At 67.2% G+C, this 23,796-nt stretch overlaps 6 protein-coding genes across 6 annotated transcripts in view; 3 read left to right on the top strand and 3 right to left on the bottom strand.

Moving 5' to 3' along the window:
• Positions 1-1,390: 1,390 nt before the first annotated feature.
• On the bottom strand, positions 1,391-2,604 carry CHLNCDRAFT_34937 (hypothetical protein; the record flags this gene model as incomplete). Its single annotated transcript, XM_005849155.1, has 4 exons — positions 2,461-2,604; positions 2,162-2,285; positions 1,880-1,964; positions 1,391-1,688 (listed from the first exon to the last, which is right to left on the bottom strand). The coding sequence occupies exons 1-4, from the start codon at positions 2,575-2,577 to the stop codon at positions 1,391-1,393; spliced, it is 624 nt and encodes a 207-aa protein (XP_005849217.1). The 5' UTR covers positions 2,578-2,604.
• A 1,988-nt stretch (positions 2,605-4,592) lies between these two features.
• CHLNCDRAFT_143961 (hypothetical protein) lies at positions 4,593-6,928 on the top strand (the record flags this gene model as incomplete). Its single annotated transcript, XM_005849365.1, has 9 exons — positions 4,593-4,610; positions 4,859-4,903; positions 5,034-5,146; positions 5,340-5,399; positions 5,588-5,641; positions 5,814-5,918; positions 6,125-6,218; positions 6,422-6,721; positions 6,851-6,928. 9 exons carry the CDS (start codon positions 4,593-4,595, stop codon positions 6,926-6,928), a joined length of 867 nt encoding a protein of 288 aa, XP_005849427.1.
• Positions 6,929-8,838: 1,910 nt separating this feature from the next.
• Positions 8,839-17,258, bottom strand: CHLNCDRAFT_51433 (hypothetical protein; the record flags this gene model as incomplete). The annotated part of the gene is made up of 17 exons (XM_005849154.1): positions 8,839-9,065; positions 9,181-9,289; positions 9,372-9,881; positions 10,115-10,335; positions 10,526-10,655; positions 10,801-11,498; positions 11,812-11,985; positions 12,078-12,195; positions 13,956-14,579; positions 14,795-14,915; positions 15,007-15,152; positions 15,346-15,490; positions 15,654-15,884; positions 16,055-16,113; positions 16,280-16,433; positions 16,633-16,681; positions 16,850-17,258. The coding sequence occupies 17 exons, from the start codon at positions 17,256-17,258 to the stop codon at positions 8,839-8,841; spliced, it is 4,125 nt and encodes a 1,374-aa protein (XP_005849216.1).
• Positions 17,259-18,343: 1,085 nt separating this feature from the next.
• On the top strand, positions 18,344-19,848 carry CHLNCDRAFT_21722 (hypothetical protein; the record flags this gene model as incomplete). Its single annotated transcript, XM_005849364.1, has 5 exons — positions 18,344-18,418; positions 18,565-18,678; positions 18,926-19,138; positions 19,376-19,474; positions 19,678-19,848. Coding segments are annotated over 5 exons (672 nt in total), but the record flags the coding sequence as incomplete, so codon positions are not given.
• A 180-nt stretch (positions 19,849-20,028) lies between these two features.
• On the top strand, positions 20,029-21,917 carry CHLNCDRAFT_143954 (hypothetical protein; the record flags this gene model as incomplete). Its single annotated transcript, XM_005849363.1, has 6 exons — positions 20,029-20,064; positions 20,336-20,630; positions 20,752-20,834; positions 21,053-21,216; positions 21,387-21,639; positions 21,786-21,917. 6 exons carry the CDS (start codon positions 20,029-20,031, stop codon positions 21,915-21,917), a joined length of 963 nt encoding a protein of 320 aa, XP_005849425.1.
• A 452-nt stretch (positions 21,918-22,369) lies between these two features.
• Positions 22,370-23,796, bottom strand: part of CHLNCDRAFT_57451 (hypothetical protein) — a gene marked incomplete at its 3' end in the record, with an annotated part of 7,489 nt that continues 6,062 nt past the window's right edge. The window contains exons 15-19 of the mRNA XM_005849153.1: positions 23,596-23,757; positions 23,368-23,461; positions 22,878-23,086; positions 22,656-22,747; positions 22,370-22,484 (exon numbers count right to left, since the gene is read on the bottom strand). Of these exons, the coding sequence (XP_005849215.1) occupies positions 22,370-22,484; positions 22,656-22,747; positions 22,878-23,086; positions 23,368-23,461; positions 23,596-23,757 (672 nt within the window). The remainder of the gene's footprint in view (positions 22,485-22,655; positions 22,748-22,877; positions 23,087-23,367; positions 23,462-23,595; positions 23,758-23,796) is intronic.

Raw genomic sequence — 23,796 nt, 5'->3', positions numbered from 1 at the left:
GTGCATCCCAGCCAGCCGGTGCCAGCGCCAAGTTCGAGCAGCCTGACCCCAGGCCTCTGCAAGCCAAGTTCCGCTGCTGCGCTGCTGCAATACCTGCGGCGGTGGCGGAAGCAGGCGGTGCGAGCGGGGCAGGGGCCCGGTCAGGGTGGTGCGGGCGGGGGAGGCGGTGCTGCCGCGGCGGCAGGCATGCAGGCGCATGCCGCGTCGCATACTCCGCTAATCGATACGCGGCCTTCCATGTGTGGCCTCCGGTGGTCGCCAGCGGGGTGCTCTGGACCTCTACGTCATTGACCCACGAAATTTCATCATTCATCAGTTGATGGTGTTACAGTTATCGGGCGGATAGCTGAGACGAGGGGGATTGCACTCTGGGGGTGCTGAAACACGGGCCATTGGTTGGCCTGGCGCTGACATGGCGCCGTGTGGCAGACGCCGGTGTGCTTCCTTGCAGCTCTGGCAACTGTTTTACATCAGCCGTATTGGCAGCAGCACCAAAATCATTCAACCTGTCTAATAATGACGGCAACTCCATTTCGCTGCTGTGCCGCCGCCGCCGCCGCCGCCTGCTACTTTGCTGCCGCTGCCGCCGCCGCCACCTTCACCACCTCCCCCACGACTGGGTACTTGGAGCAGAGCCGCCCCTGCCACTCCCTCAGCGAGTCCAGCTCAGCCAGAGAGAGGCCGGAGAGGTCGTCGCAGCAGTCTGCAGGGCGGCATGGCATGCTCAGAGTGGTGGTGTGTTTGTGTGCGGGTAGGTGCAGGAGGTGCATGGTGCACAAAACCAGGCTGGCTGGGCTGGGCTGCATCCGGCCGGGCACACAGCAGCTGCCTGCATGGGCCTGCAGCATGCAGCCAGCGCAGCCAGGCGCACCTGCCGCCTCGGTCGAAAACCTGGCCAGCGCGCGGGCGCACTCCTTGCCGGCAAAGGGGTAGGCGCCATCGGGGCCGTAGAAGCCGCTGCCTGTGCCCGCGGCGGACAGAAGAGCCAGTGTGACCAGCAGCGCAGGGTCGACAACACACAGGCTGCTGGCACAATAGCGGCAGCGCAAGGCGTGCCAGCACCGCAAGACCGCCTCAGCCGCGTGTTCACAGGGCAGCCAACAGCCCCCGGCCCACCTGCCGTCACGTCCAGCACCGTGCCGCATATTGCCAGGTACAGCGGCTTGCTGCTGTTTGCACCATTGTACTGCTCTAGCTGCTCCGCTGTCAGCTGCAGCGGCGGCACCACCTGCACCGGAGGAGGGGCCGAAACGGTCACGTTGGGGCGGGCAGGGACAGGGCCGCTTCACGACTACCAAGGTGGCAGCAGCCGGCAGCAGCTGGCGGGGCAATGGGCAAGCAAAGCACCGCGGAATGCAGATGCACAAGGTTGCGGCGGCAGCTGAGCCCCTCAGCGCGATGGCTTCTCGTCACCACGGCGGCCGCCACGGGGGCGGCTCGCCGCGTCGGCTTGATAAATTGGATTTGGAATAGTGTCACGAAGCATCCTCGGGGCAATGCAGCAGTGCAGCAGGCAGCATGGAAATTCACAGCAAGCGCAGGAGTCCTGGCTGTGCAGCGACTTGTGGGCGCCTCGGGATGCGCCCCCTCCTGTAGCACTCACCCGCCCCACCACTTCATACTTGCTCTCAAACGTGCGCTCCCAGTCTGCCAGGCTCTCCAGCTCCGCCTTGCTCAGGCCCTCCAGGCTGCAGGCCGGAGCACAACGGAGGGGAGGCGGCAGTTCAGGCATGGGCCACCGCTGCTGCTGCCTCTTCCTGCCAGCCCACAGTCGATGGCCCGCAACATATGCTGCTGCCTGCAGGTCGCAGTGTTGCAGGCAGCCGCCAACCAGCACGGCCCAGAAGCCCAGGCACCCAGCGCGCACTGCATGCCTCACTTGTCGGTGCATTCCTCCTCTTCCACAGCCACCTTGGCCAGCGCCCGCGCCACCTCCCTCCCAGCAAACAGATGGTAGCCCGCGCCTGGCAGGAGCAGGCACCACAGGCGGGGGACGGCAGGGCGTCAGCAAAGGGTAGCATAAGGCATGCACATGGGTGCTGGCACGCAGGGCAGGCCTGCTAGTAGCGGCATGCTGCGGGCAGCGGAATGCCTGAGCACAGGTCTTGCGCATTCTGTTGCAGAACGGCCGCGCTGCAAGCACAGCCAGCCTGAGCCATACCTGGTCCGTAAAAGGCACGCCCGGTGGTCACATCAAACACGCGTCCTCGCACCGCCAGCAGAAGCGGGCGCATGGGGTCGCGCCCGTTGTACTTGCTGAGCTCCAGCAGCGTCAGGTCGCCAACCTGTTGGCAGCAAGCGGAGGCGGCGGCAGCGGGTGAGGATCGGCCCGCTGCCAGGTGCAGCTGGGGCCACAGCGCGGACAGCCCGCCCATTCCCAGACGCTCAGATCGCTGCTGCTGGATCGGTAGGCCTCCAGCAGAGCGTGGGGGGGCTTCACTGCCCCGCATGTCCACCCACCTGCCGGGGCTTGTACTCCAGCGGCGCTGGCGGCTTGCGCGGGAAGAATATGGCACGCAGCAGCGACAGCAGCACGTAGGCTACCACCAGGCCGCAGGCGGTGACGATGACGTTCATGGCGGCGCCTGTGGAGGCTACGAAGCGGGGCCAGTGGCTGTAATCGGATCGGCAGCAGCCACCACAAGCCCAAAGGATCCCACATTGTGGCGGCAATAACCTGCTTTCCAGCTGCCGCCGCCCGCCGCCGCCGTCGCTGCGCTGGCAGCGACCAGACAAGCAGTGGCAGGGACTGCCCTCACTGGCGGGCTGGGGCATGTGTCCTGATTGCATTTGCATTCATATTCCAGGTTGCAACAGCTCAAGGCGCTAAGTGCACGGACAGGACACGGGGGGGCCATCAGCACGCAACAAAGGTGAGTCGGGTGTCAAGGCTCGGCGCCCGGCTTCATCAGCACGCGGGGCACCAGGATGTAGGCGCACCAGTCCCACGCCGCCGCCAGCAGCAGCAGGCACACGGTGCTGAGGTGCACGGCGCTGTCCTCCCAGAACAGCCAGTACACGGCGCGGTACACGCGGGCCAGGCGGGTGCGCTCCCGAGGCAGGCCCGCCGCGCGCCGCTGCGCCTGGTGCTGCCGCCACAGCCGCGCCTCGCCCAGCGCCTCGTGCAGCAGCGGCGCCAGCAGGCCCAGGCAGAGGCGCAGCCACAGAATCAGCGAGGCGCACCGCGCAGCGTGGGTGGGCTCCGCGGCGGCGGGGCTGGGGCCGGCGGTCGGGATCGACGACCCCAGCAGGTTGGCCAGGGCGTTGATCAAGCGGTACAGCTGTCGGGTCTGCTTCTGTCCCGCCGGGTGGACAAACGGGGCGGCGGCGCATATGGAGGGCGTGTGGGGCATCGAGGCCAGGAACAGAGTCGCCTGCACGGCGGCGCTCAGGCTGCAGGCAGGCGTGGAAGGGGCACGGGCAGCGGGCGGGGGGCGCTTGGCGCAAGCCGAGCTGTAGCCCGGAATGGTCTCGCCCCAGTCACAGCAGCGCTGACATCACCGCTGCGCCCTCCTTGCAGCAGTCAGCCCCCGTGGGCGCCCTCTGCTGGGGCCTCCTCCCCACCTGAGCCGCACCCGCAGCGACAGCGCATTGGCCGCCATCTTGGCGGCGCCGCTGGCAAAGAGAAGCCGCGCAGCGCAGCCCCAGAAGCCGCCCACGGCGGACGCGTGGTCATCCAGCAGGCGGCGCATGAGCAGCCAGGCGGCGGCCGGCCCAAAGGCGTTGAGGCAGAGCAGCGCGGCCGGCAGCTCCCGCCACCGCGTGTAGCTGCCCGGCCAGCCGCAGCGCCAGGCGATGTCGGCCAGGGCGGTGGCCAGGGACGCCAGCACCCATGTGAGGGTGCCCGGGGTGAGCAGGCTCCAGCAGCGGTAGAGGATGATGACCGAGAATGCCTGCAGGGCAGCTGGCGCCCATGTGTTGTGGCGGTACTGCACGGACGCAGTCGCTGTGCTGCCGCCCCTGTCGGCCGATGCAGCCAGCAGCGGCAGCAGGGAATGCTGCCAGGCCCCTCACCATGCTCAGCCAGGGCTGCCGCCACGACCGCCGGCCCTGATCGGCCCACAGCATGTTGCACCGCTCGGCGAAGGGTGTGGAGGGGGTGCCCGGCAGGCTGGCTGGTGGTCCTTGGACCAGCGCTGCTACCGTTCCCTGGCCATGCCCTGCCACCACGGGCGCCCTCGACCTGCCTGGAGGCACGCCGCCCCATGGCATCCTGCCTGACCTCGAACGGCGGCACACAAGGCGATGTCAGCCTAGCACTCTTCAGTTGTGGACTGGAATTCTCAGTGAATTAAAGGCAATGCGCAAACTCACAGACGCCGCTTTGCAAAGCTTTGTCCAGCAGCCCCGGCTTCCCAACAGGAAAATGCGAGATAGCAGACACGAAGGAAGGCTTCCCGCATCACTGCAACTCATCCTTTATTGGTCACATGAGCAGCAGCAGGGCGAGCGGGTCTCTGGCCTCATTGGCAGCTACATGCACCTGAGCCCAGGCGCGCATTGAGCACCCCTCACTGCTCAAATGATAGCCGCTGGCAGCGGGCGCTGCGTGGTGCCGTGCCGCCTGCTTGCGCCACTGGTGGCGCGCCGCCATGGGGTGCCCCGCCTTTGTCGCCTGCCTGCCGCCGCCACGGCGGCGACGGCAGCTGCAGAGCAGCAGTGGGAGGCAGCAGGATTGCACAGCAGCGCGGCGCCAGGAGTAAGGGACCTGGACAGGCTGCAGCTGGATGTGGAGCGCAAGCTGGGCATTCCTCTAGAGATTTACAGAGCGGCAAGTTGCCTTTTGCGCTGCGCCTGCACGAGCGTGGTGTGTTGCTGCGTGGCCTGCGTGACCCGGTCACTGGCTGCTGCCCTGCAGGCTGGAGGCGTGCGCGTGCGGCAGCATGTTAACCCCCTTAAAAAGGTGTGTGGTTTTCAGGGAGGCCGGAACGGCACAGTGCGGAGGGGGTGCCTGCTTCTACTGCCGCTGCTGCCTGCCTGCCTGCCTGCCTGCCCTTGCTACCTACCTGCCCTTGCTGCCTGCCCTGCTGCAGGAGCTACAAGTGCCCACCGAGCCGCCCGTCTGGGAGGAGGTGTATGAGCAGCCGGGGCGCCCAATGGTGCTGGACCTGGGCTGCGGCTATGGCCGCTTCCTGCTGGCGCTCAGGTGGGGACGGTGTGTGTGTATGTTTGTGTGCGTGTTGGGAGTTGGGAGGGCCTGACTGGGCTGGTTGGCTGGTGGCTGAGCTGCGTGGCAGATGGGGCGCCCCTGAGCCGAGCTGCCCTGGAATGCGGTTCACATCGCTCTGCCAGCACCAAGTGCTGCACGCCTCGATGCCCCACTCCGTGTGCTGCTGCAGCAAGGCGATGCCGGGGCACAACATGGCGGGGCTCGAGATCCGGGCTCCCATCATAGAACGGTGAGGCGCGACGCGCTGCACATTACTTTCAGTCGCATACTCTTATATCCCTAACTCCACTGAGCTCTGTGCACAGGCCTCGCTTCCATGTCAAAGCATGCAGCTTGTCGCACCGCCACGCCCCCTTGACTTGGCAGCAGCTCGGCTGATCAGTGCCCCGCCGCCCCTGTTCCTCCCTTTTCCTTCAGGGCCAACAAGTGGGCGGTCAACCTGGGCCTCGACCGCTCGGTGCTCTTCCTCAGGTGCGCGCTTCCCATGGCTGCGGCAGCAGGGCAGGCCAGGCAAGGATGCGGGCGCCCACCCGCCACGCCAGCCCACCTTCTCGCCCGCCGCCCATGCCTGCCTGGCTTCCCGCCCTGGCATCGCCCTGGCTCACCTCTGCTGCCGCCCGCCGGGGATCCCGCCGTCCTGCAGGGGCAACGCCACCATTACGCTGCAGCACACCCTGGGCGGCTACCCCGGCCCTCTGGACCTGGTGTGCGTGCAGTTCCCGGACCCTCACTTCAAGGCGCGGCACAAGTGAGGGGTTCAAGTGTGGTGTTGTCGGGTGGCTGGTTGACTGTCTGTCCTCAGAGCCGTGTGCTCAGTTTGGGCTGGTTGGGAGATGTGCGGCCGGAGGGGCCAGCTGCTGCCTTGCCTGCGCGCCAGGGAGCGGCCACTTGGTTGCCCCAGCTCTCACACCCAAATGCCCCGCCCCGGCCCCGCCCTCGCCCTGCGCCTGCCAGGAAGCGGCACACGGTGCAGCGGCAGACAGTGGAGGCCTTAGGGCGGCTGATGGCGCCCGGCGCCCGCGTCTTCCTGCAGTCGGACGTGCTGGGGGTGAGCCTGGGCTGAGGCCCTGGGCCTGGCCTGGCCTGCTGCTGTGCCTCGTTGGCTGGGTGCGAGGTGTGCCCCTTCCCCAGCTCGACGCCTGCATGCCTATCCATGGGCAGCCGTACACACATGCACAGCTGTGCTGCTTCCTCCTCCCCGGTGCCTTCTCCCTCTCCGTGATCCACTGGGCGACACCCCTGCCGCCGCAGGTGGCTGAGCACATGCGCGATACGTTTGAGCAGCACGGCAGCGCCTGGTTTGCGCCCTGCCGGGAGGCGCACGGTGGGGCGACCTTTTGCGCCGCCAGCGAGCCGCCGCCGCCGCAGCAGCAACAGCACGGGGAGCAGGCACAGCAGGGGGCCAGCGCCGCAGGCGGGCAGGCACAAGCCCAGCAGCAGCAGCACCACCACCAGCAGCACCAGCAGCAGCAGCAGGAGCAGCAGGAGGCCAGCGAGCCGCAGTGGGAGTCTGAGTGGGCGGCCTCTGGCTGGTTGCGAGACAACCCGCTGGTGAGCTCCTGCTCTCCTAGCGAGCCGGCTGGCCTCGATACCGGTACACGACAACATCAACCCTGTTGGCGTGACCCATGCGCCCGCCTGAGAGGGTGCCCTGCTACTCTGTGCTGTGCCGTGCTGCAGGGAGTGCCCACCGAGCGCGAGGTGCTGACCACGGAGCAAGGCCTGCCCGTGTACCGCCTGCTCCTGCGCCGGACCTGACTGGCATGGCTCCAGGCGTGCCGCGCCAGGGCTTGCGGCTGGCGAGGAGCACCGCGCTGTGAGTGTCTTGGTACAGCTGTGTTATTTCATTAGGGCCCGCTTTAATTTACAATGTATGTACAATGGATGGGCCCCAGGTGCTTTCAGATGTACAGGCTGACAGCAACAACATGCTTAAGAGCCCCAGATATTGCAAACGTGAATTGGAGAGGGTGCGCTGAAACAGCACTTGGAATACACTGTACAATGGAGCAGCCAGCCACGCCCTGGCATGAACCGGGCGCTGCTGCTCGGCGAGCGCTCAGGGCGCCGGCGCCCTGGCCCCACAGCCTGGCTGGCACGCGCCTCAGGCCGACCTGAAGTCTTCGAACCGCGTGGCAAACACCAGCACCACGTCTGCCACCTCCGCACCACATGCCACCGCCACCATGCGGCAGGCCGCCTTGAACCAGTGCTTCTCCCGCTCCCGCCGGTGCGCCAGGCCGGCCTCCAGCCGCGCCAGGCTGCCCGCCTTGTAGCGGTGGGCGGGAGGAGGCAGGTCAGCGACGGCGTTGAACCACACGGTGGCGCCGCTAGGCCCGCCGACGTCGATGAAGCACATCTCCTCCTCTGCATGGTTGGTGGTGGGGAGGGCAGGGCTGGTTGGCGGCAAGATTTGGTTGCCGGGCTGCCGGCGCCTGAGCAGCCTGGGAGGGGCGGTCGTTCTCGAACATCGCCTGTGCAAGCATGGCTGTCCCGTCACTGACGTGGTGCGCAAGCTGGCGCACAATGTTGCAGGCGGCCTTCCACCTGTGCCATTGTTGTCCCAGTACAGGCGGAAGTCTGGGCGCCAGCCCGAGCCGTGCAGCAACACCCCGCCGACCAGCTTCTGCAGCAGGCTGTGCAGATTGCCCAACTGCTCCACCTGCAGCCCAGCAGGGGGAGAGGAGGCAGAGAGCAAGGGAGCTGCTGGGCAGCGCAATGCTGGCAGGGTGAGGACTGCGCACGCGTCCTCCCTTCAATCAGGCCGCCCCCGCCCTCTGCCGCCGCAGCCCGCTCCCGCCCTGCCGGCTCCATTCGTTTACCTCCTGCTGGGAGAAGCACGGCATGCCGTCCAGGTCCCGCCTCCAGCTGGGCACCATCAGCCGGCCGCCGGCGGGAAAGAAGACGCCAGTGGGCACCATGGTGGAGGCCTTGGAGGGGTGCCGACCCGAGGCGGCGGCTGTGCCGAGGGCCTGGGAGCCGCCCGCCTCCGCATCTGCGGGCTCGCTGGCGCCAAACAGCCGCCATGCGACGCTCTCGATCGCATCGGCGATCTCATTGGCAGAGGACAGGCTCGCTGCGGCGGCGCTGGCGCAGCTGGATTGGCCGCGGGCGGGGAGCGGCAACGCTGGCGGCAGCGTCGTGGCCAGCGGCTGGAAACAGGCCATCAAGGCCACGGTCCACTCCTCCTGCGGCTCCTGCTTAACCTCGCCGTCGGAGTCGGAGTCGTCGTCGCCGTTGTCCTGGAGGAGCTGTGCCGGCCCTGGCTGCCCAAAAGACCAGCCCAGCCAAAAGCCCCCCGGCAGCTGCAGCGTCACCCCAGCTGCGTTGGCAGCCAGAATGCTGCCAGCGAGCAGAGCAATGGTGCCAGCAGCCACCTTGGCAGCAAGTTTCTGATCCATCCTGCTGCTGCCGCTCAAGCAGCAAGTTGCCTGCTACGGCAGTAGGCCGGGGTGGTGAACGATTCTTATCCACCCAACTTTCTTTACAGTAACTTTGGAAAGCATGAGACATGAGAGCAGATTGATCTCACTACCATCTTGGAATGTACAGTTTATACAACGGTAGCCGACAGACAAACCAGATCCCATGAAAAGGTTAGTTGAATGAAGAAGGCAGCACCACTGAATGCGGTGCACTGTGCAACAAAACACACACAACCGCAGCGCTCAAAGCGGGGCCAGATAAAAGTGGTGCTTGCAAAAGTCCATGACAGCATTTTGGTCTGCACCACATGCCCCGGCCACCATGTGGCAGGCCGCTTTGAACCAGCGCCACTCCAGCTCTCGCTGCGGCGAGCTGCCTGCACCGGGCTGCTCCTGGGGTGCCGGGCTGAAGGCGGCTGCATTGAACCACACAGTTGTGCCGTTGGCATCCAGGAACCCCACCTCATTCTCTGCGTGGCATGGAGCAGGGAGTGGAGAGCTTGTTGATGGCCGGGAGGAACAACTCATGTTGGAAGTGCAAGAGGCACTTGGGTGCCTGGGTTGGCATCTCGCCGCCGCTCCCACCTGCTTCGTCCCAGCACAGGTGGAAGGCAGGCTCCTTGCCCCAGCCCTTCAGGAAGACTTCTTGTAGCAGCTGCTGCAGCTGCATGTGCAGGGTGCCCAGCTGGATCCTCTGCAGGGCGTGGGCAGACGGCACGTGAGTCGCCGCGGAACCCAACCGCCCCTGACCATTCTGCTGCCCCTCATCAGCCCACCTGCTCATCAGCAATGTGAGGCATGGCTCCCAGGTCCAGCCACCAGCTGGGCACCCAAATCTCCTTGCCGGTGGGAGTGTGAATGCCACCGTGAACCATGGCATAGGGCTTGGAAGGGTGCTGGCCCGAAGCTGGCGGCGGAGCCGGCGCCACCGATGAGCAAGCCGCATCTGGCGCGCTGCCGGTGCTGAACAGCCTCCGGGCTGTGCTCTCCAGCACAGGATGGATCGGCTCCTCGCCTGAGCTGCCGTCACTGCTGCTGTCTGCACTTGTGCCGGCACGGCTGGATTGGCCGAGGTCTGGGAGCGCCTCCGCCGATGGGAGCGCCTCCACTGACAACTCGCTCGTGAGCCGCCAGCGCCCCTGCCAGGCCCCGGCGGCCTTGTCAGCCGCTGCGGGCTGGGTCTCAGCGGGCTGGCTGGCCGCCACTCGCCTGCCTCCACCTCGCCTGCCTCCCTCCTCTCCTGTGCCCACATCCAGCGAGCCGCAATGACCAGCATTGCAGCTCCACTGGTGGTGGCAACCAGCCGAGCGAGCCTGGCGCTGGCCAAGATTTTCATGTGGGTAATGCTCTGCTTAAATGCCTCTAATGCTCTGCTTAAATCAGCAATCAGCAACTTATAGCATGGGAGAGCAGTGGAAAGAGAGTTCCTGGAAATGGCCGTACACGCGGTGTGGGCGGGTTGGCGCTACCGCCTGCCAAAGAATGCCCTCTGGAACTGCGGGCTGCAGCGCAGCACCACCTGCGCGTGCGCCTCTGCCAGCACATCGTCGTGCGAAGCCCCCCAGGTGTGCGCCAGCAGGTGACAGGCGGCCAGGAACCAGGCGCGCGCGCGGCTGGCCTTGTAGTTCCCGTGTGCCGCCGAGCTGCCCGCCACATCGGGCTGGGAGGCGGGATCTGGGGGGTCTTGCGCTGCATTGAACCACGGCGTGCCCGCCGCATCCACATACCCCATGGCCACATCTGCGGTATGCAATTGCAGGCGGGGGGCCATGTCAAAGCGGGGTCAGGCATAGCAGCAGCGGCGCCCGGGAGTTGAGCAGGCACTTCTGGTTCCGGTGGCTCCCAGCCAATGTCCACACCATTCGTCAGCACCAATGCCTGCCCAACACGCTGCGCTGGCAGGAGAAACCCTCCAGCAGCCCTCACCCACCGTCAGGATCCCAGTAAACACCAAAGCGTGGGGCCTGCTGCGCCGCGGCCTGACGCAGGAAGATGTCTCGCAGCAGGCGGTGCAGCAGGCGGTGCAGGGTGTGCATCTGCACGGGGGTTGGCAGGGCCGCCTGCAGGCAGGCGGGCGGGCGGGTGGGTCAGCGCTTGCAGGCAGGTGGGGCAGCACTTGCAGGCAGAGCTTCTTCCGAAGCAATCCCCGAAGGTGTGGTGTGTTGCTGTGGGTTGGCAGGGGTGGCTGCCGCACGCGCAGCGCACCTGCCCGCCTGCCGGCCCGACTGCGTCTGGCACCAGCAGCTCGTGGCCTGCCACAGAGATGGGTTCCATGTGGGTGGGGGCCTCACGGCAGCACGCATACTCGTGCCCCAGCGCCACCGCCACCCTGTCAAAGGCGGTGCCATTCCGCAGCTCCTGCGCTCGGTGCTGCCAGAGGCGTGGGGCATGGTGGCCGCTGCCGTCACTGCCGCCGTCGCTGCTGCCGGCGTCGGCAGCACCAAACAGCTCGACTGCTGCGGCGTCGATGGCGGCCTCGCTCAGCAGCAGCGGCGGCTCTTCGTCCGCGCTGTCGTCGGGGCTGGAGGCGTCTTGGTATGCGCTGCCGCCGCTGCTGGCCTCCTCCTCGCTCTCGCTCTTGCTTTCCACGCAATGCACGAGCACAGGCTCGACTCTACTGCTGTTTGCGGCGCTGCTGGAAACGACGCCGGCAACTGGTCGGGCCGGCGTCGTTTCAGCGGCGGCGGCGCCGACGAGGCCGCCGCCGCCGCTGACTGGCAATGCCACTGCGGCAACCCTGCCATCCCCAGGGGGCCCTGCTGGAGCTCCTGCGGGTGCAATATGCTTCTTCTTGCCCTTGTGCGTCACCACCAGCACAACTTTCGTGAGGCTCCCGGCAAGCAGCACCGATATGCACAAGTGCAGGAGTGCATCCACGTTTAGGGCGCCCTTCATCTCTGGTTCTGTGGCGGAAGGTGCACCAGAGAGCGTTTTGCAGCGCAAGCGAGCTTACTGCCGTGGACACGGGAGACGGCTGGTCACATCGGCACAAATGTTGCAGGTTGCTCCCAAGTGAGAATGCACCGTGGGAAAGTCTCTAAAGCATACAACAAATCGATCGATTAAGTCAGTGGGTGACAAATTTGTGCGCCGCCACTCAGTGGAGCTCCCGCCAGCTGCCCGCCGCCACCATGCTGCCGCTGGCCCCGAATTCGGTCTGAAACCGGGCGGCAAAACGCTGCACCACCTGCCCGTACACCTCCGCGAACCGAGCACCGCCGTCGCCCCCCGGGGTGCAGCTGTGCGCCAGCATCCGGCAGGCAGCCAGGAACCAGTCATGCGCCCGCTGGATCTCGGCGCTGGCGGAGCTGCCGGCCTCCATGGCCGCATCTCCCGTGAGCTCCGCCTTGAAGCAGGGGACGCCGCCATCCAGGAAGCACACCTTGCTGCCTGCACGTTCAGGGGAGCAAACAGCGCCGATAGAAGCGTGAGCACCACGGTTGTGGTGGGGAAAGGCGGCCACGAGGCACGCAACACCGCACCGTGCGCGGTGAGGAAGAGGCGGACGGGCAGCCGCTTGTGCGGGGGCGCGTGCGCCCTGAGGAAGACGCGAGTGCACAGGTGCTGCAGCAAGTCATGCAGCTCTGCAAGCCGCCGTTTCTGCAGCCAGGACGTGGGGGGGACGCCAGAGACGCCAGGGTGGGGAGCCCTTCAGCCAAAGGCAGAGCGGAAAGCAACGCTCACGCTCTGAGGGCTGCCACGCTGGCGGATGCGCGGGCATCGGTTCTCAGCACAGCACGGCACTGCATGGCTCGGCCCAACTCACTGCAGGCCCGGGGGGGCGCACCTCTTTGTCGCTGAAGCAGTGCTCTGAGCCGTCCCATGTAGCGTTGAGGGTCTCATCCACCAAGAAAGGCGCCCCATACAGGGTGAATTATGCGGGGCCAGGTGTGGCGGCCTGGTGCAGCAGGCGCAGGCGCCGCCGCTGCCGCCGTTGCCATGGCTGTGGCTGCTGTGGCCTTCGCTGCTCCCGCCCAGCAGGCTCCAGGCGGCGGCATCGATGGCGTCGTAGCTCAGCAGCCGAGGGACGTCTGTTCCGGCGGCTGAGCCATTGCTTCCAGAGGCGGCGTCCCACCTGCCGTCGTGCCCGCCTGGCGGCCCGGCCTCCGCCGTGCCGCGTGCTACCGGCGCCACCGCCCGAAAGTCTGGCAGCGTGCCCGCTGGCCCAGTGTACGTGCTGGCTGCAATGGGCATGCGCCGGATTATGGTTTCCAGCAGTTGCTCTGGCCCAGCAGGGGCCGTTGCCTCGGCGGGCTCACCGGCACCCGCTGCCTCCTGCCCCGCGCCGCTCTGCTGCTGCTGCTGCTGCTTGGCTGCGCCCTCGCCCTGCTTGCTGGACCCGTGACCCATTGCTCGATGCAGGGGAAGTGAGAGCAGTGCGAGAGTGCACCAGAAGGTCGAGAACACTCGGCCGAGCAAGGTGAGACTCCCAGGCAACAGGCACTGAGTGAGCAAGTGACCTCTCGACTTCCTGCTTGCTTGTGCATAACTGGGAGGGCACTCCAGCCACGTCAATCCAGCTGGCAAGGCCTCGAGGCAGGTCCAGCTCATCTGATAATGCTCAAGAAGGTGTTAAACTGAGAGGAACAGGATGGGAGTGCAATGCATGGGATCGAACTGGCTCAGGGAGGCAGGATACTGAAAGTGAGGGTTCAGGGGGGCAGAGATCAAGAAGAATCGAGGGGGCAATGGCCGGCGCAGGATACAGAAGGGTGTGGGACTTGAAACAAGGGGGTATGTGCATGTGTCGAAGGGTGGGCGGTCGAAAGGCCTGCTGGGTGGGGTCGCCCACCATCAAATGGCACCCCATTACCCTGAAAACCAGGCATGCTGTAGGGTGCGCTGCGCGTTCGCGCGGCATGCAGGCAGCAAAACTCAAGGGGAAAATGCTGGAGAGGTGGGGCGCTGTTAGTGAGGGGTATCCCGCTGACGGTCGGTTCATCTGTTCAGCCGAGGGTTCTGGAGCGTGCAGTGCAACTGATTTTGCTGGTGCCGCGGCGAGGGCCTTGCAATCACTCCTCCTCAGGTGGAGACTCTTCTTCAGGAGGTGGAGACTCTTCTTCAGGAGGTGGAGACTCTTCTTCAGGAGGTGGCGACTCTTCTTCAGGAGATGGAGACGGCGACTCTTCTTCAGGAGGTGGAGACGGCGACTCTTCTTCAGGAGGTGGAGACGGCGACTCTTCTTCATTAGGTGGTGAGGGTGAGGGTGAGGGTGAGGGTGAGGGTGAGGGTGAGGGTGAGGGTGAGGGAGAGGGTGAGGGAGAGGGTGACGGAGACGGCGAAGGTGACGGCAAAGGAGACGGTGAGGGGCTTGGAGACGGTGAGGGGCTGTCGCTTGGAGCCGGGGCAGGGCTCTGCACTTCGGCTGGGCTGGGGCTGGGCGCGGGCTCTGGGCTGGGCGTGGGCGAGATGGAGCTGGTGTTCACGGAATCGTCCCCGCCAGAAGGCGCCGGCGCTTCGGCGGGCTCCCCCGTGGGCGGCGAGCTCCACTGCGGCTCCGGCGAGGGCGCCCATGCTGGAGGGGAGCTCCACTCGGGCTCCGGGGCATCGGCCCAGGGCTCTGGCGCAGGAGCATCAGCCCATGGCGCATCGGCCCATGGCGCATCGGCCCAGGGGGCGGGAGCGGGCGCCCAGGTGGGCGGGGACCAGGTGGGCGGAGACCACTCGGGCTCTGGAGCCCATGTCGGGGGCCAGGTGGGCTCCCAGGAGGGCTCCGGAGCAGGCGCAGCGACAGGTGCGTACTCGGGTGGGTTTGACCACCAAGAAGGAGGAGGAGGGGAGGTGGTGGGCCAGCCGCCGCCGCCGCCGCCGCCGCCGCCACCACCGTTTCCTCCGTTGCCGCCGTTGCCTCCGTTCCCGCCGTTGCCTCCGTTGCCACCAGAGCCGCCGCCCGAGCCGCCGCCGCCCGAGCCGCCGCCGCCCGAGCCGCCGCCGCCGCCGCTGCACTGGCTCTTGACCCAGTCAGGGTAGTAGTTGCTGTAGTTCTGCAGGGAGCCAGGAGGAAGGTGGCAGTACAGCGGTACATACGTCAGATCACGGCCGCGACGTGAAGGGCAAGCAACGGCTATGTGCTCAGGCAGCACCTCCCGCTCCCCGCAGCGCCTGCTGCCCTATATGACTGCCTGCCCATAGTCGCCCAAAGCGCCTGCCACCCTCACCCACACACCACCTGCAGGCCAGCCCCACCACACCAGCGCACCTGCATGTACTGGATGGGGTTGCCGTACTTCACAGGGTCCAGGAACATGTCGGACAGGGTCTTGAACATGCAGCAGGCGGGCGGGTCGTACAGCCCCACGGCAGCAGAAGCGCACAGCAGCCTGCAGGGGCGGGCGGGGTGGGGAGCGGGGACAAGTGGGTGAGCAGGGAGGGCCGTTGACAAGGGAAAGACTGCCGGTGCGGCAGGTAAACGAGCGCGAGCCCAAAACGCCGTCAGCAGGCCAGCGGGCAGGCCAGCAGGCCAGGCCAGCAGCAGCGCAGGCTTGCCTGCCCACTGTGGTGTTGAGGGTCCAGTGCAGGTTGTCGGGCACGCCCTCCAGGTTGCACACCTTCTCCATCTGCGAGGGACGCGGCAGGCAGGCGGCAGCCGGGGTGAGCAGCTGGCGGCGGGCCGCCAGCCGAGCGCTACCGCTGCCGCTGGATGCAGCAGCAGGCCCAGCGCAGGCCCCCAACACAACCACACCCACACGTGCACACATCACCACCACCAGCACGCATGCAGCAGTGCATGCCGCGCCACGCCCGCCATACCTGGAACTCCGCCTGGTAGCACGTCTCCTGCTGCAGGGTGGTGTTGGAGCCTGCGCAGTAGTCGTACGCACCGCAGGTCTCCTCGGAGCAGTTAGGGGAGCAGCCGGGCAGGTACACAACGCGGCCGATGTGGTCATACCCGTTCCTGCAGCGGTGCAGGGGCGCGGCACGGCGCGGCTGAGCATGGGACAGCAGCGCAGAACGGCACCGCGCACCACGGCGCGGGACAGGTCGGCACAGCGCCGGGCGGGGTCAGGCGGGCAGGCCAGACGTGCACGGCTGTTGGCTGCACCAGGCCGGCCGCTCACCCTGGTGTGGAGTCCTGGGGGATGAGCGGGATGACATCCTTGGAGTAGACGTAGCGCAGGGTGTAGTTGTACAGGCCCAGGTTCCAGTATGCCTGCGCCCAGCTGGCGCTGCCCACCCGGGGGGAGCCAAAGGTGTAGACGGCGGCCACGGTGGCGTTGGTGGTGGCGGGGGGCGTCCAGCTCTGCAGCAGCGCAGCGCTGAGGGTGGCCAGCGCGCCGCCCAGCGCGTGCCTGCGGGCGCGGCGGGGGGGCAGAGGAGAGGCGGCTCGGGCATGTGAGAGGCAAAAAAAACATTGGTGCTTCAGTGGCGTGGAGCGGCGCACAGCAGCTGCACAAGCCTGGCGGCAACAGGGCCTGCCGAGCAGCTCCGCCATCGACCAGTCGGCAGCAGCGTGGCTCACCCGGTGAAGTAGACGGGCAGGGTGCCGTTGGGGTCCAGCTCGCCCAGCGCCTTGGCCAGCTGCAGTCATGGGGGTGCCAGGCACAGCCACGTCGGCAGGCAGAACGCACTCCCCAGGCAGGCGCCGGCGTCGGCCACCTCATGCTCAGCCTCCCCTGCCGCCAGCCCACCCTGCTGCCACCAGGGGAGTCGGCGAAGACGGAGGCGCCCCTGCCCTGCCACGCACCTCATTGTACACTCCGTTGGTGACGTCCAGCAGGCCGCCGTGCACCTGCACGGGGCCCTGCCCCGCGGGCAGGCCGTGCGGTCCCAGGGACAGGTCTGCCAGCGGCTCCACGTCGGTGTCCATGAGCAGGTCTGGGTCGTAGAAGAGCAGGGGGCTGCGGGGAGCAGGGCAGACGACAGGGAGGGGAGCGAGGGGACGGGGTGGGAGGCATGGCAGGGAAGCAGGGAGAGGGTGGGAGCGGGCAGGGCCAGGAGAGGAGGCGGGTGGGGAGGCGGGGAGCAGGGCACGAGGCAGGAGAGTGGCAGCAGTGCGAGCAAGAGCGGCAGCAGGGCAAGGGGCGGCGGCAGCCTCACCCTCCAAAGGCCACGAAGATCTTGTTGGGGGTGGAGAACAGCAGGGCGGCTGCAGGGTCAGGGGCCAAGGGGTGGGGCAGAGTGGGTGTGAGTGCAGTGCTCGGGTTCGGGCGCAGGCAGCCTGGCTTCCCACGCTGCCCGTGGGCTGCCTTGCCGGCCAGTCCTCCCAGCGCCCTGCTGCCACACCAGCCGTGCCTTCATCATGTGCATGTCTCACCTGCTTGGGACTCTGGAATGTAGACCAGGCTCACAGCCGTAGCGCCCATCTTCTGGGCAGCGGCCGTGACGTTGGCCAGCCAGGCGGCCTGCTGCTCGGGGGTGCAGGTGTCCTTGCAGGTGATGCCCACCGAGTAGGGGTCTGCCAGCCAGGCCAGGTCTGCCGCGGCGGCCGACAGGCCGTCGCTGGGCAGCGGGAGCGGCTTGCTGGGCTGGAGGGAGAGGCAGTTGGTGCAGACCTCCAGGGCGTGGCGGCGCTCCACAAGCAGGGCGCGCCCGTGGGGCCCCTGCTGCAGGGCGTGGCCCGCGTGACGCAGGCGGCGAGCGGCGGCGGCGCCAGGCGCCACCAGCAGCGCCACCAGCAGCACAGCGGCCACCGCCAGCTTGGTGGGGTGTAGCCCGGCTCCCATTGCTGGCTCACTGCGATCAGGGGGGGCAGCAGCAGCGGAAGGCTGTCGGGGGCAGGGTAGCGAGCGATGCATGCCTGGCATGCGGGAGTTAGGCCCTCGCCCCGCTAGCACCCAAGCGGCCGGCGTTAGCCCTACCTCGTGCACGGTCTACGCCAAAAGGGGCAGATTGGTCGGCCACAAAGGGAGAGGGGAGGGAGCTAAGCCCTACTGGTTGTGTCGGGGAGGGGCTGAGCTTGCAAGGCTGGGAGGCTGTTTAATGTGTCTAAAACAGGTGCGGGCCCCGTTTTATAGTCGTGGAGATCCCCAGACGCGCAGGAAACAGCTGCCGAAGCGCGGGTGGAAGCTGCACGAGAGTTGCAACAGGGGTGGGCAGCTTCTCAGCCCTGATCTGCGCGCTGAAGGGACCGATAGAGGTCTACAGGGAGCGGGGAGTGGCCGGGGTGTGGCCCAAGCAGCACAGGCACACCCCGCCATGGCGACGCCCGCCAACACGGCAGTACCCTGTGGGGCGGCAGCTTCTTGCAGGCTTTGGTGCTGGAACGGGCAGTAAACCAGACTTGTGATGATGATCCATTGACTCCGGCCAATTGAAATGGGCGCCACACGAAGCAGGGCCTACCTTTACCTCCCTCGTCCACATGGCATGGTGGCCATGTGCATGGTGGCCATGTGCATGGTGGTCATTTTGAATTGGCCGCGAACAAATCACGATCTGCTGCGCACCATCCACACTGCAGCAATCCTGCACGCGGCCCTGTGAGCCTCCCGCGACGGCTTTGGAGCGCAGCATGGCACAGCACGGCCGACCCTGTGGGCATGCATTGCAGATGCAAACGATCGGTTGTCATCACACAATCACAGCCAATGGCGGGCCGCGAGCAGCAGTCGGTTCCCTGGTTTCCAGAGGAGCGGCCCCAGGAGGTGCTTGCAAACGGCGTGCGGCTGGATGGCCGATCCTTTGAGGAGTTCCGCAACGTCTGTGAGTGGCCCCGCCCGCCCGCCGCTGAACGCTTGCCGCCCCGCCGGCCCCTGCCACCGCCGCCGCCGCTGGCGTGCAGGCAACGCTGCCTATTCGCCTGCTGTTCTGCCGTGCAGTCCTGAAGACAGGCGTGATCAGCCAGGCCTCTGGCAGCGCTTATGCCGAGTTCGGCCACACAAAGGTGCCTGAGAATGCAGGGCGGGCTGCACCTGCATGCATGCCCACGGCTGGGGGGCCTTTTTGCCGTCTCGCTGCTCCACACTCCTGCCTGGTTCTGCCGGCTGCCTGCCTTGCCCCACCACCCAGCGCGTCTGCCGGGCCGTGCAGGTGATGGTGGGAGTGTACGGTCCACGGCAGAGCGAGCGGCGTGTGGGGTACAGTGAGCAAGGGCGGGTCAACTGCGACGTCAAGCTGGCCAGCTTTGCCAGCAGGCAGCGCGGCGTCTTTGGGCAGGTGCGTGGAGGGGCCCTGGGTGTCGGCGGGCACGGCTGTCCTGCTTGGTCGGGCTGCCGCTGCTCCCTGCAGCTGCCAGGCGCGTCCAGCACACAGCGGCGTGCCATGCGCCCGCACGGCTGCCCTCGGCTACTGCCCACCCAAGCACTGCTGCCACGCCGCGCTCCGCGCTTCACCATCCCCGCCTTCCCTCCCGCGCCCTCCACGTCTCCCCGCCAACCGAACAACCACCAAGCAGTCGGCGGAGGAGCGGGAGCTGAGCGCAGCGCTGCAGACGGCGCTGGAGGCAGCCGCCGACCTGGCCTCCTTTCCTAAAGCCTCTGTGGACGTGTTTGTGCTGGTGCTGGAGGCGGGGGGCGGCGAGCTGGGGGTGGCGGCCACGGCGGCGGCGCTGGCGCTGGCTGACGCCGGGGTGGAGATGTTTGACCTGGTGGCGGCGTGCAGCGTGGTGCGTGGGGGCGGGCCTGCGCGGCAGGCACGGCAGGGGCGCCGCGAGCGTGGGTGCTTGGGGGGCCTGAGATGGCTGCGTGCTGCTGGCGCCCCATGCTGCGCTCCCGCTAGGGCCAGCTCTTGGTGCGCTTGCTGGTGCTGCGGGTTGCCAACCGCTGCCCTGCTTCCTGCCCTTGCCCGTCCATAAGCTGCTTCCTCTGCGGGCTGCTCCCTGCTGCGCGTGCCGTGCCTGCAGAGCCGGGTGCAGGGCAGCCTGGTGCTTGACCCCACAGCGGACGAGGTGTTCAGGGAGGAAGGCGGCCTCGTGCTGGCGCTGATGCCTACCAGCAGCGAGGTGTGCGCTGCCGCCCGCTTCCCACGCCCCCGCCCCGCTCTCGGCTGCTTTCCTGCAGGCCACACCTGGCGCCGCCTGCCCTGCTTGTCTGGACCTGAGAAGCGGCCTATGGCCCTGAGAAGCGGCGGCGAGTGCCTCCAGGAGTGCGGCAGCTTCGATAACCGTCTCATTCTGCCTTCCTCCCCTCCCTTGCCTTGCCGCAGGTGACCCAGATGGTGAGCCGGGGACGATGGAGCAGCAGCCAGCTGCGGGAGGGGATGGAGCTGGCCATGGGGGGCTGTGCGCAGCTGGATGCGGCGGCACGGCAATGCTTGAAGGAGGCGGCCGCCAGGCAGCAGCAGGAGCAGCAGCAGCAGCAGCAGACAGGAGGGTAGAGGATGGCAGCCTCCTCTGCACCTACTGGCTCATGCGCTTGCCACCTTAGTAACTCGTCAATCGTCACATCCTGCTCGAGAGAGCATTGTGCCTTGCTGGCTGGCGGCGACCTGGCGGCGCCTGGCGGCAGCACATTACAGTCAAAGGGCTCTCCTGGCTGCACACCAAGTAGTTGCGACATGACGGTGCAGATAGAGGCGGCGGCACAGCCGCCCGTTTCCGGGCAGGGTTCTTGCGAGTCGGCCGGCTGCCCCTTCTTGCCGCGTCCATTGTGGGCGATGATCATACGACATGCACTGTCCGACGCCCCCTATCGAGCTGTCCTCACCACGGCTGCCAGGCTGCTGGCCGTGTCGCGCCATGTGCGCTGGGAGCACAGCTCGACCAGCTCGTATTTGTGCCATTAGGAGACGCAGTGGCACTGCACGATCACAGCGGGCGCCTCATTCCAGCCAGCTCCGCCGCCGCCGCCGTTGCCGCCTGCAGGTTGCCGCCGCCGCTCGCGAGGTGGAGCTCGCGCTCGACATGCGGGGGGCTCCTGGGGAGCACCTCCACCAGCTCCTCCCCCTGCTCACCACCCTGGCCCTGCGTTCGCTGCTGCTGGCGCCAAGCCACGCGCACGGGGCCGAGGCGCTGCTGCGCTGCGACTCTGTGACGGAGGTGTCTGCCGCCACGCTGCGCGTGCTGGGCGCCAGCGTGGCGTGCACCGACACGCTGCAGCGGTACTCGCGCCTGGAGCAGCTGCACCTCGATGCCGGCGTCCTGGAGCGGCTATACCCGGGTGTGTGGGGTTGGTGTGTGGGCTTGGTGCATGGTTGGGAGGGTGGTTGTGTCCCTCCTCCCAACCGCTGCTGGCGCCGGCCCCCGCGCTCCACCACGCCTCCTCCTGCCCTGCCCTGCAGCCGTGCTCCACGACATGGCGGCGCTGGTTCACCTGGGCCTGCACGGCTACAAGGAAGTGGAGCTGTCGGCGCTGCCGCCCAGCGTGGCTGCCACCCTGCAGGCGAGCGGTTGGTGTGTGTGTGCTGCCGACGCCCTCGAGGGGCAGGACAGGGCGTCTGTTTGGGGAATGAGAGGGAGGCCCCTTGCGTCCAGGCTGCTGCGAAATGATGCCAGCCTCCACACCAAGCCATTGCCGCCGCGCAGGTTGCGTTGCTTGTCTGATGCCACTTCTCAGGCACGCCACACCTTGGTGCTGTGCAGGTGCTGGAGGTGACCCCGCGCCCCGAGGCCATGCGGTGCCAGCTGGCGGTGCGGCTGCCGCCCGGCATGCGCCTGCGCCGCCTCGCCGTGCACGGCTCCTTCCCCCGCCTGCTCAGCACCAAGGCGGCGCCCAAGGTCTGCATTGACACACAGGCGCTCTGCAGGTGCAATGGTGTGGGTTGAAGCAGCCAGCAAGCCAGCCAAGCAGCCAGCCAGGCGTGTATTCACCGTGAGGTGGTACCAAGCACCCCAGCCAGGATGCAAGGGCGGAAGGGTGTGGTGCCCGGTGCTCTGCACCCGCCTGGTCGTCCACCCACGCCACCCATCTGCGCAGGCAGTGCGAGCATGCACGCATCGAGGCGCGGGAGGCCGTCTGGCAGCTGCCGCCCCAGTTCAAGGGACACTTCTCCCAGAGGCGGGCGGGTGCGGAGGCCGCACTGGCGGCGGCACTGCTGGATGCACAGGCGGCGTGGAGCCGGCTGGAACTTCACCTTCTGGAGCGTGCTTTCGTGGAGGAGGCGATGCCGCCGGAAGATTCCGGCCCGCCCACGCTGGTGGGCAGGTTGGACCTGGAGCGGCTGGTGGAGGTGCGCCTCGGGGCCCTGTTGGCCGGCCCGGGCAGGCAGGCAGGCAGGCGCGTGCTCAGCACCTGCTGCCCTACGTTTGCGCCCGCTGCCGCGGCGCCTTGCTGCTGCTCAGGCCGCGGCCGCCACCTGCCGTGCTGCTGCTGCAGGCGGTGCTGCGGCTGGGGCGCAGCACTGTGGCTGCCAGCCTGCGCCGCGAGAGCGTGAGCATCTTCAATCCATGGGTGCTGGTGCTGGAGAGGGGACGGGGACCTATACCAGCACAAGATGCAGCGCTGTAGCCTCGGCCCAACAGAGTGTTGTGCCCTCTGCTTGCAGCTCTCAAATCGGGATCACTGTGCACTTTACCACCCCCAGCACATCACCATTCCCACATGCAGCTGCGTGTTACAGTGTGTTGCAACCAATCGTGTGACTGACAGGCAGAGCCAGGCGGACCAGCTTGGCTTCACGTGCCCGTGGCGGCGCTCGGGGCGCTGCCCCGACAAGTGACAATGTGCAGTGTCTGGAATTGGCGGTTGGCATTGGCAAGCCTTTCCTTTCCCCTTGCAGTCTAATCCACTCCTTGCTTACCGCCGGCCGGCCACGCGCTGCCGCTCTGAACACTTACACCAGCTTGAATGGCAGCCAAAAGAGGCTGGCAGCAGGCAGGGATGGCTTATGCACACACCTCTCAGCGCATTGCAAGGCACAAACGGCGGCTGGCAGGTCGGCCCGAGCCGCGCCTGCCTGGTCAGCTGCTGCACGACAGCAGCTCCACGCCCAGCCGGCACTTCTGCGGCGCGGGCTCGAGCCAGGCCGGGTCCAGCCCGCTGGCGTTGTACGGCTGCAGCAGGGCCGCCATGTACCTGCGGCGGGACAGGAGTGTGTAGGTTAGGTTGAGCGTGCATGGGTGGTGGTGGCGTGGTAGTAGAGCCTGCCTGGTGCCTGGTGCTCGGTGCTCACGCCTCCACAACCCTTGGTTGTTTTCAAACGCGGACGCAGCGCGGGCCGGCATCTCAGGCCCCGCCCCGCCCTACCTGTGCAGGGGCTGGTAGTTCCCTTCCTCCGCCTCCCCAATGATCGTCACCATCACGTGGTTGCGTGGCACGATGGCCGGGTTGGCGGCATCCTGGTGGACAGAAATAAGGCGGGGTGGTGGAGAGGGCGGAAGACAAGTGAGCAGCTGGAGCCTCAAAGCACGCACAAGGCCATGCAGGCAGGCAGGTAAGAGAGCAGGGGTGCAAAGGTGATGAACACACCTGGATGGCAGCGCGCTCCTGCTCCGCCATGCCCTCCTGCGCCAGCCTGGCGCGGTACAGCTGCACCCACTGCCGCCACGCCGCGTACCGCTCCTCCTCCAGAGGGCCCAGCGCGCAGGCCAGCGCCGGCGGCAGGCCGCTGGCGGGCTCGTCGCCTGCTGCATCCAGCCCCACGCCGCTCAGGCTGCGGAAGGTGTTGGTGTAGTCGGCTGCGGGTAGGGCAAGCCGGAGGGTCAGGGGGTGGACGGGTCAGGGTCAGGGGGTGGTCTCGCAAGGAGGGCGAGTGGTGCCAGGCAGGAGGCAGCGGAGGAGAGGTGCAGGATGTTTGGCATTGCTCAGAGCCCCGGGCCTCCAGAAACCCTCCACGCAGCCACAGCAGCGGTGGTGCAGCGCCCGCCACACGCACCCTAACCACCACCACCACACACAAGACCGACCACACAAGACCGACCACAAACAAACACACCACACACGCACCACCATCACCCACCCGCATCCTCGTACATCAGACGCAGCAGGCCGCCCGCCACCTCGCGATCATAGGCGCGCAGGCCCAGCTTGGCCGCCTGTACCTCATCATACCGCTGCAGTAGAAAGAGAGCGCAGGCGGTACAGGGTGTGAAAGAGGGAGGTGGCATGAGAGGTGGGGAGGTACGGGCCAAGGTGAGGTAGGTACGGGCTGGGCTGGGCGCATGGGGCGGGCCGGCAGGGGTGCCACGCGGCAAGCGGGCCCAGCCAACCCAGCCTCCCGCAGCAGGCCTGCCTGCGTCAGCGTCTCTGCATACGCGGCCAGCGCCGGCGCCGCCTCCTCCTCGCTCAGCAGCCCCGCCACCACCAGCGCCCGCGCCAGCTGCACCAGGTTCCACTGCCCAATCTCGGGCTGCTCCCTGCAAGCGGCGAGAGGCAGGTTAGTGAGCAG

The sequence above is a fragment of the Chlorella variabilis genome (assembly GCF_000147415.1).
Source record: "Chlorella variabilis unplaced genomic scaffold CHLNCscaffold_6, whole genome shotgun sequence".
Classification (NCBI taxonomy): domain Eukaryota; kingdom Viridiplantae; phylum Chlorophyta; class Trebouxiophyceae; order Chlorellales; family Chlorellaceae; genus Chlorella; species Chlorella variabilis.
Note: the sequence above shows the minus strand (reverse complement) of the source record. Positions and strands in the feature narration are given on the sequence as shown.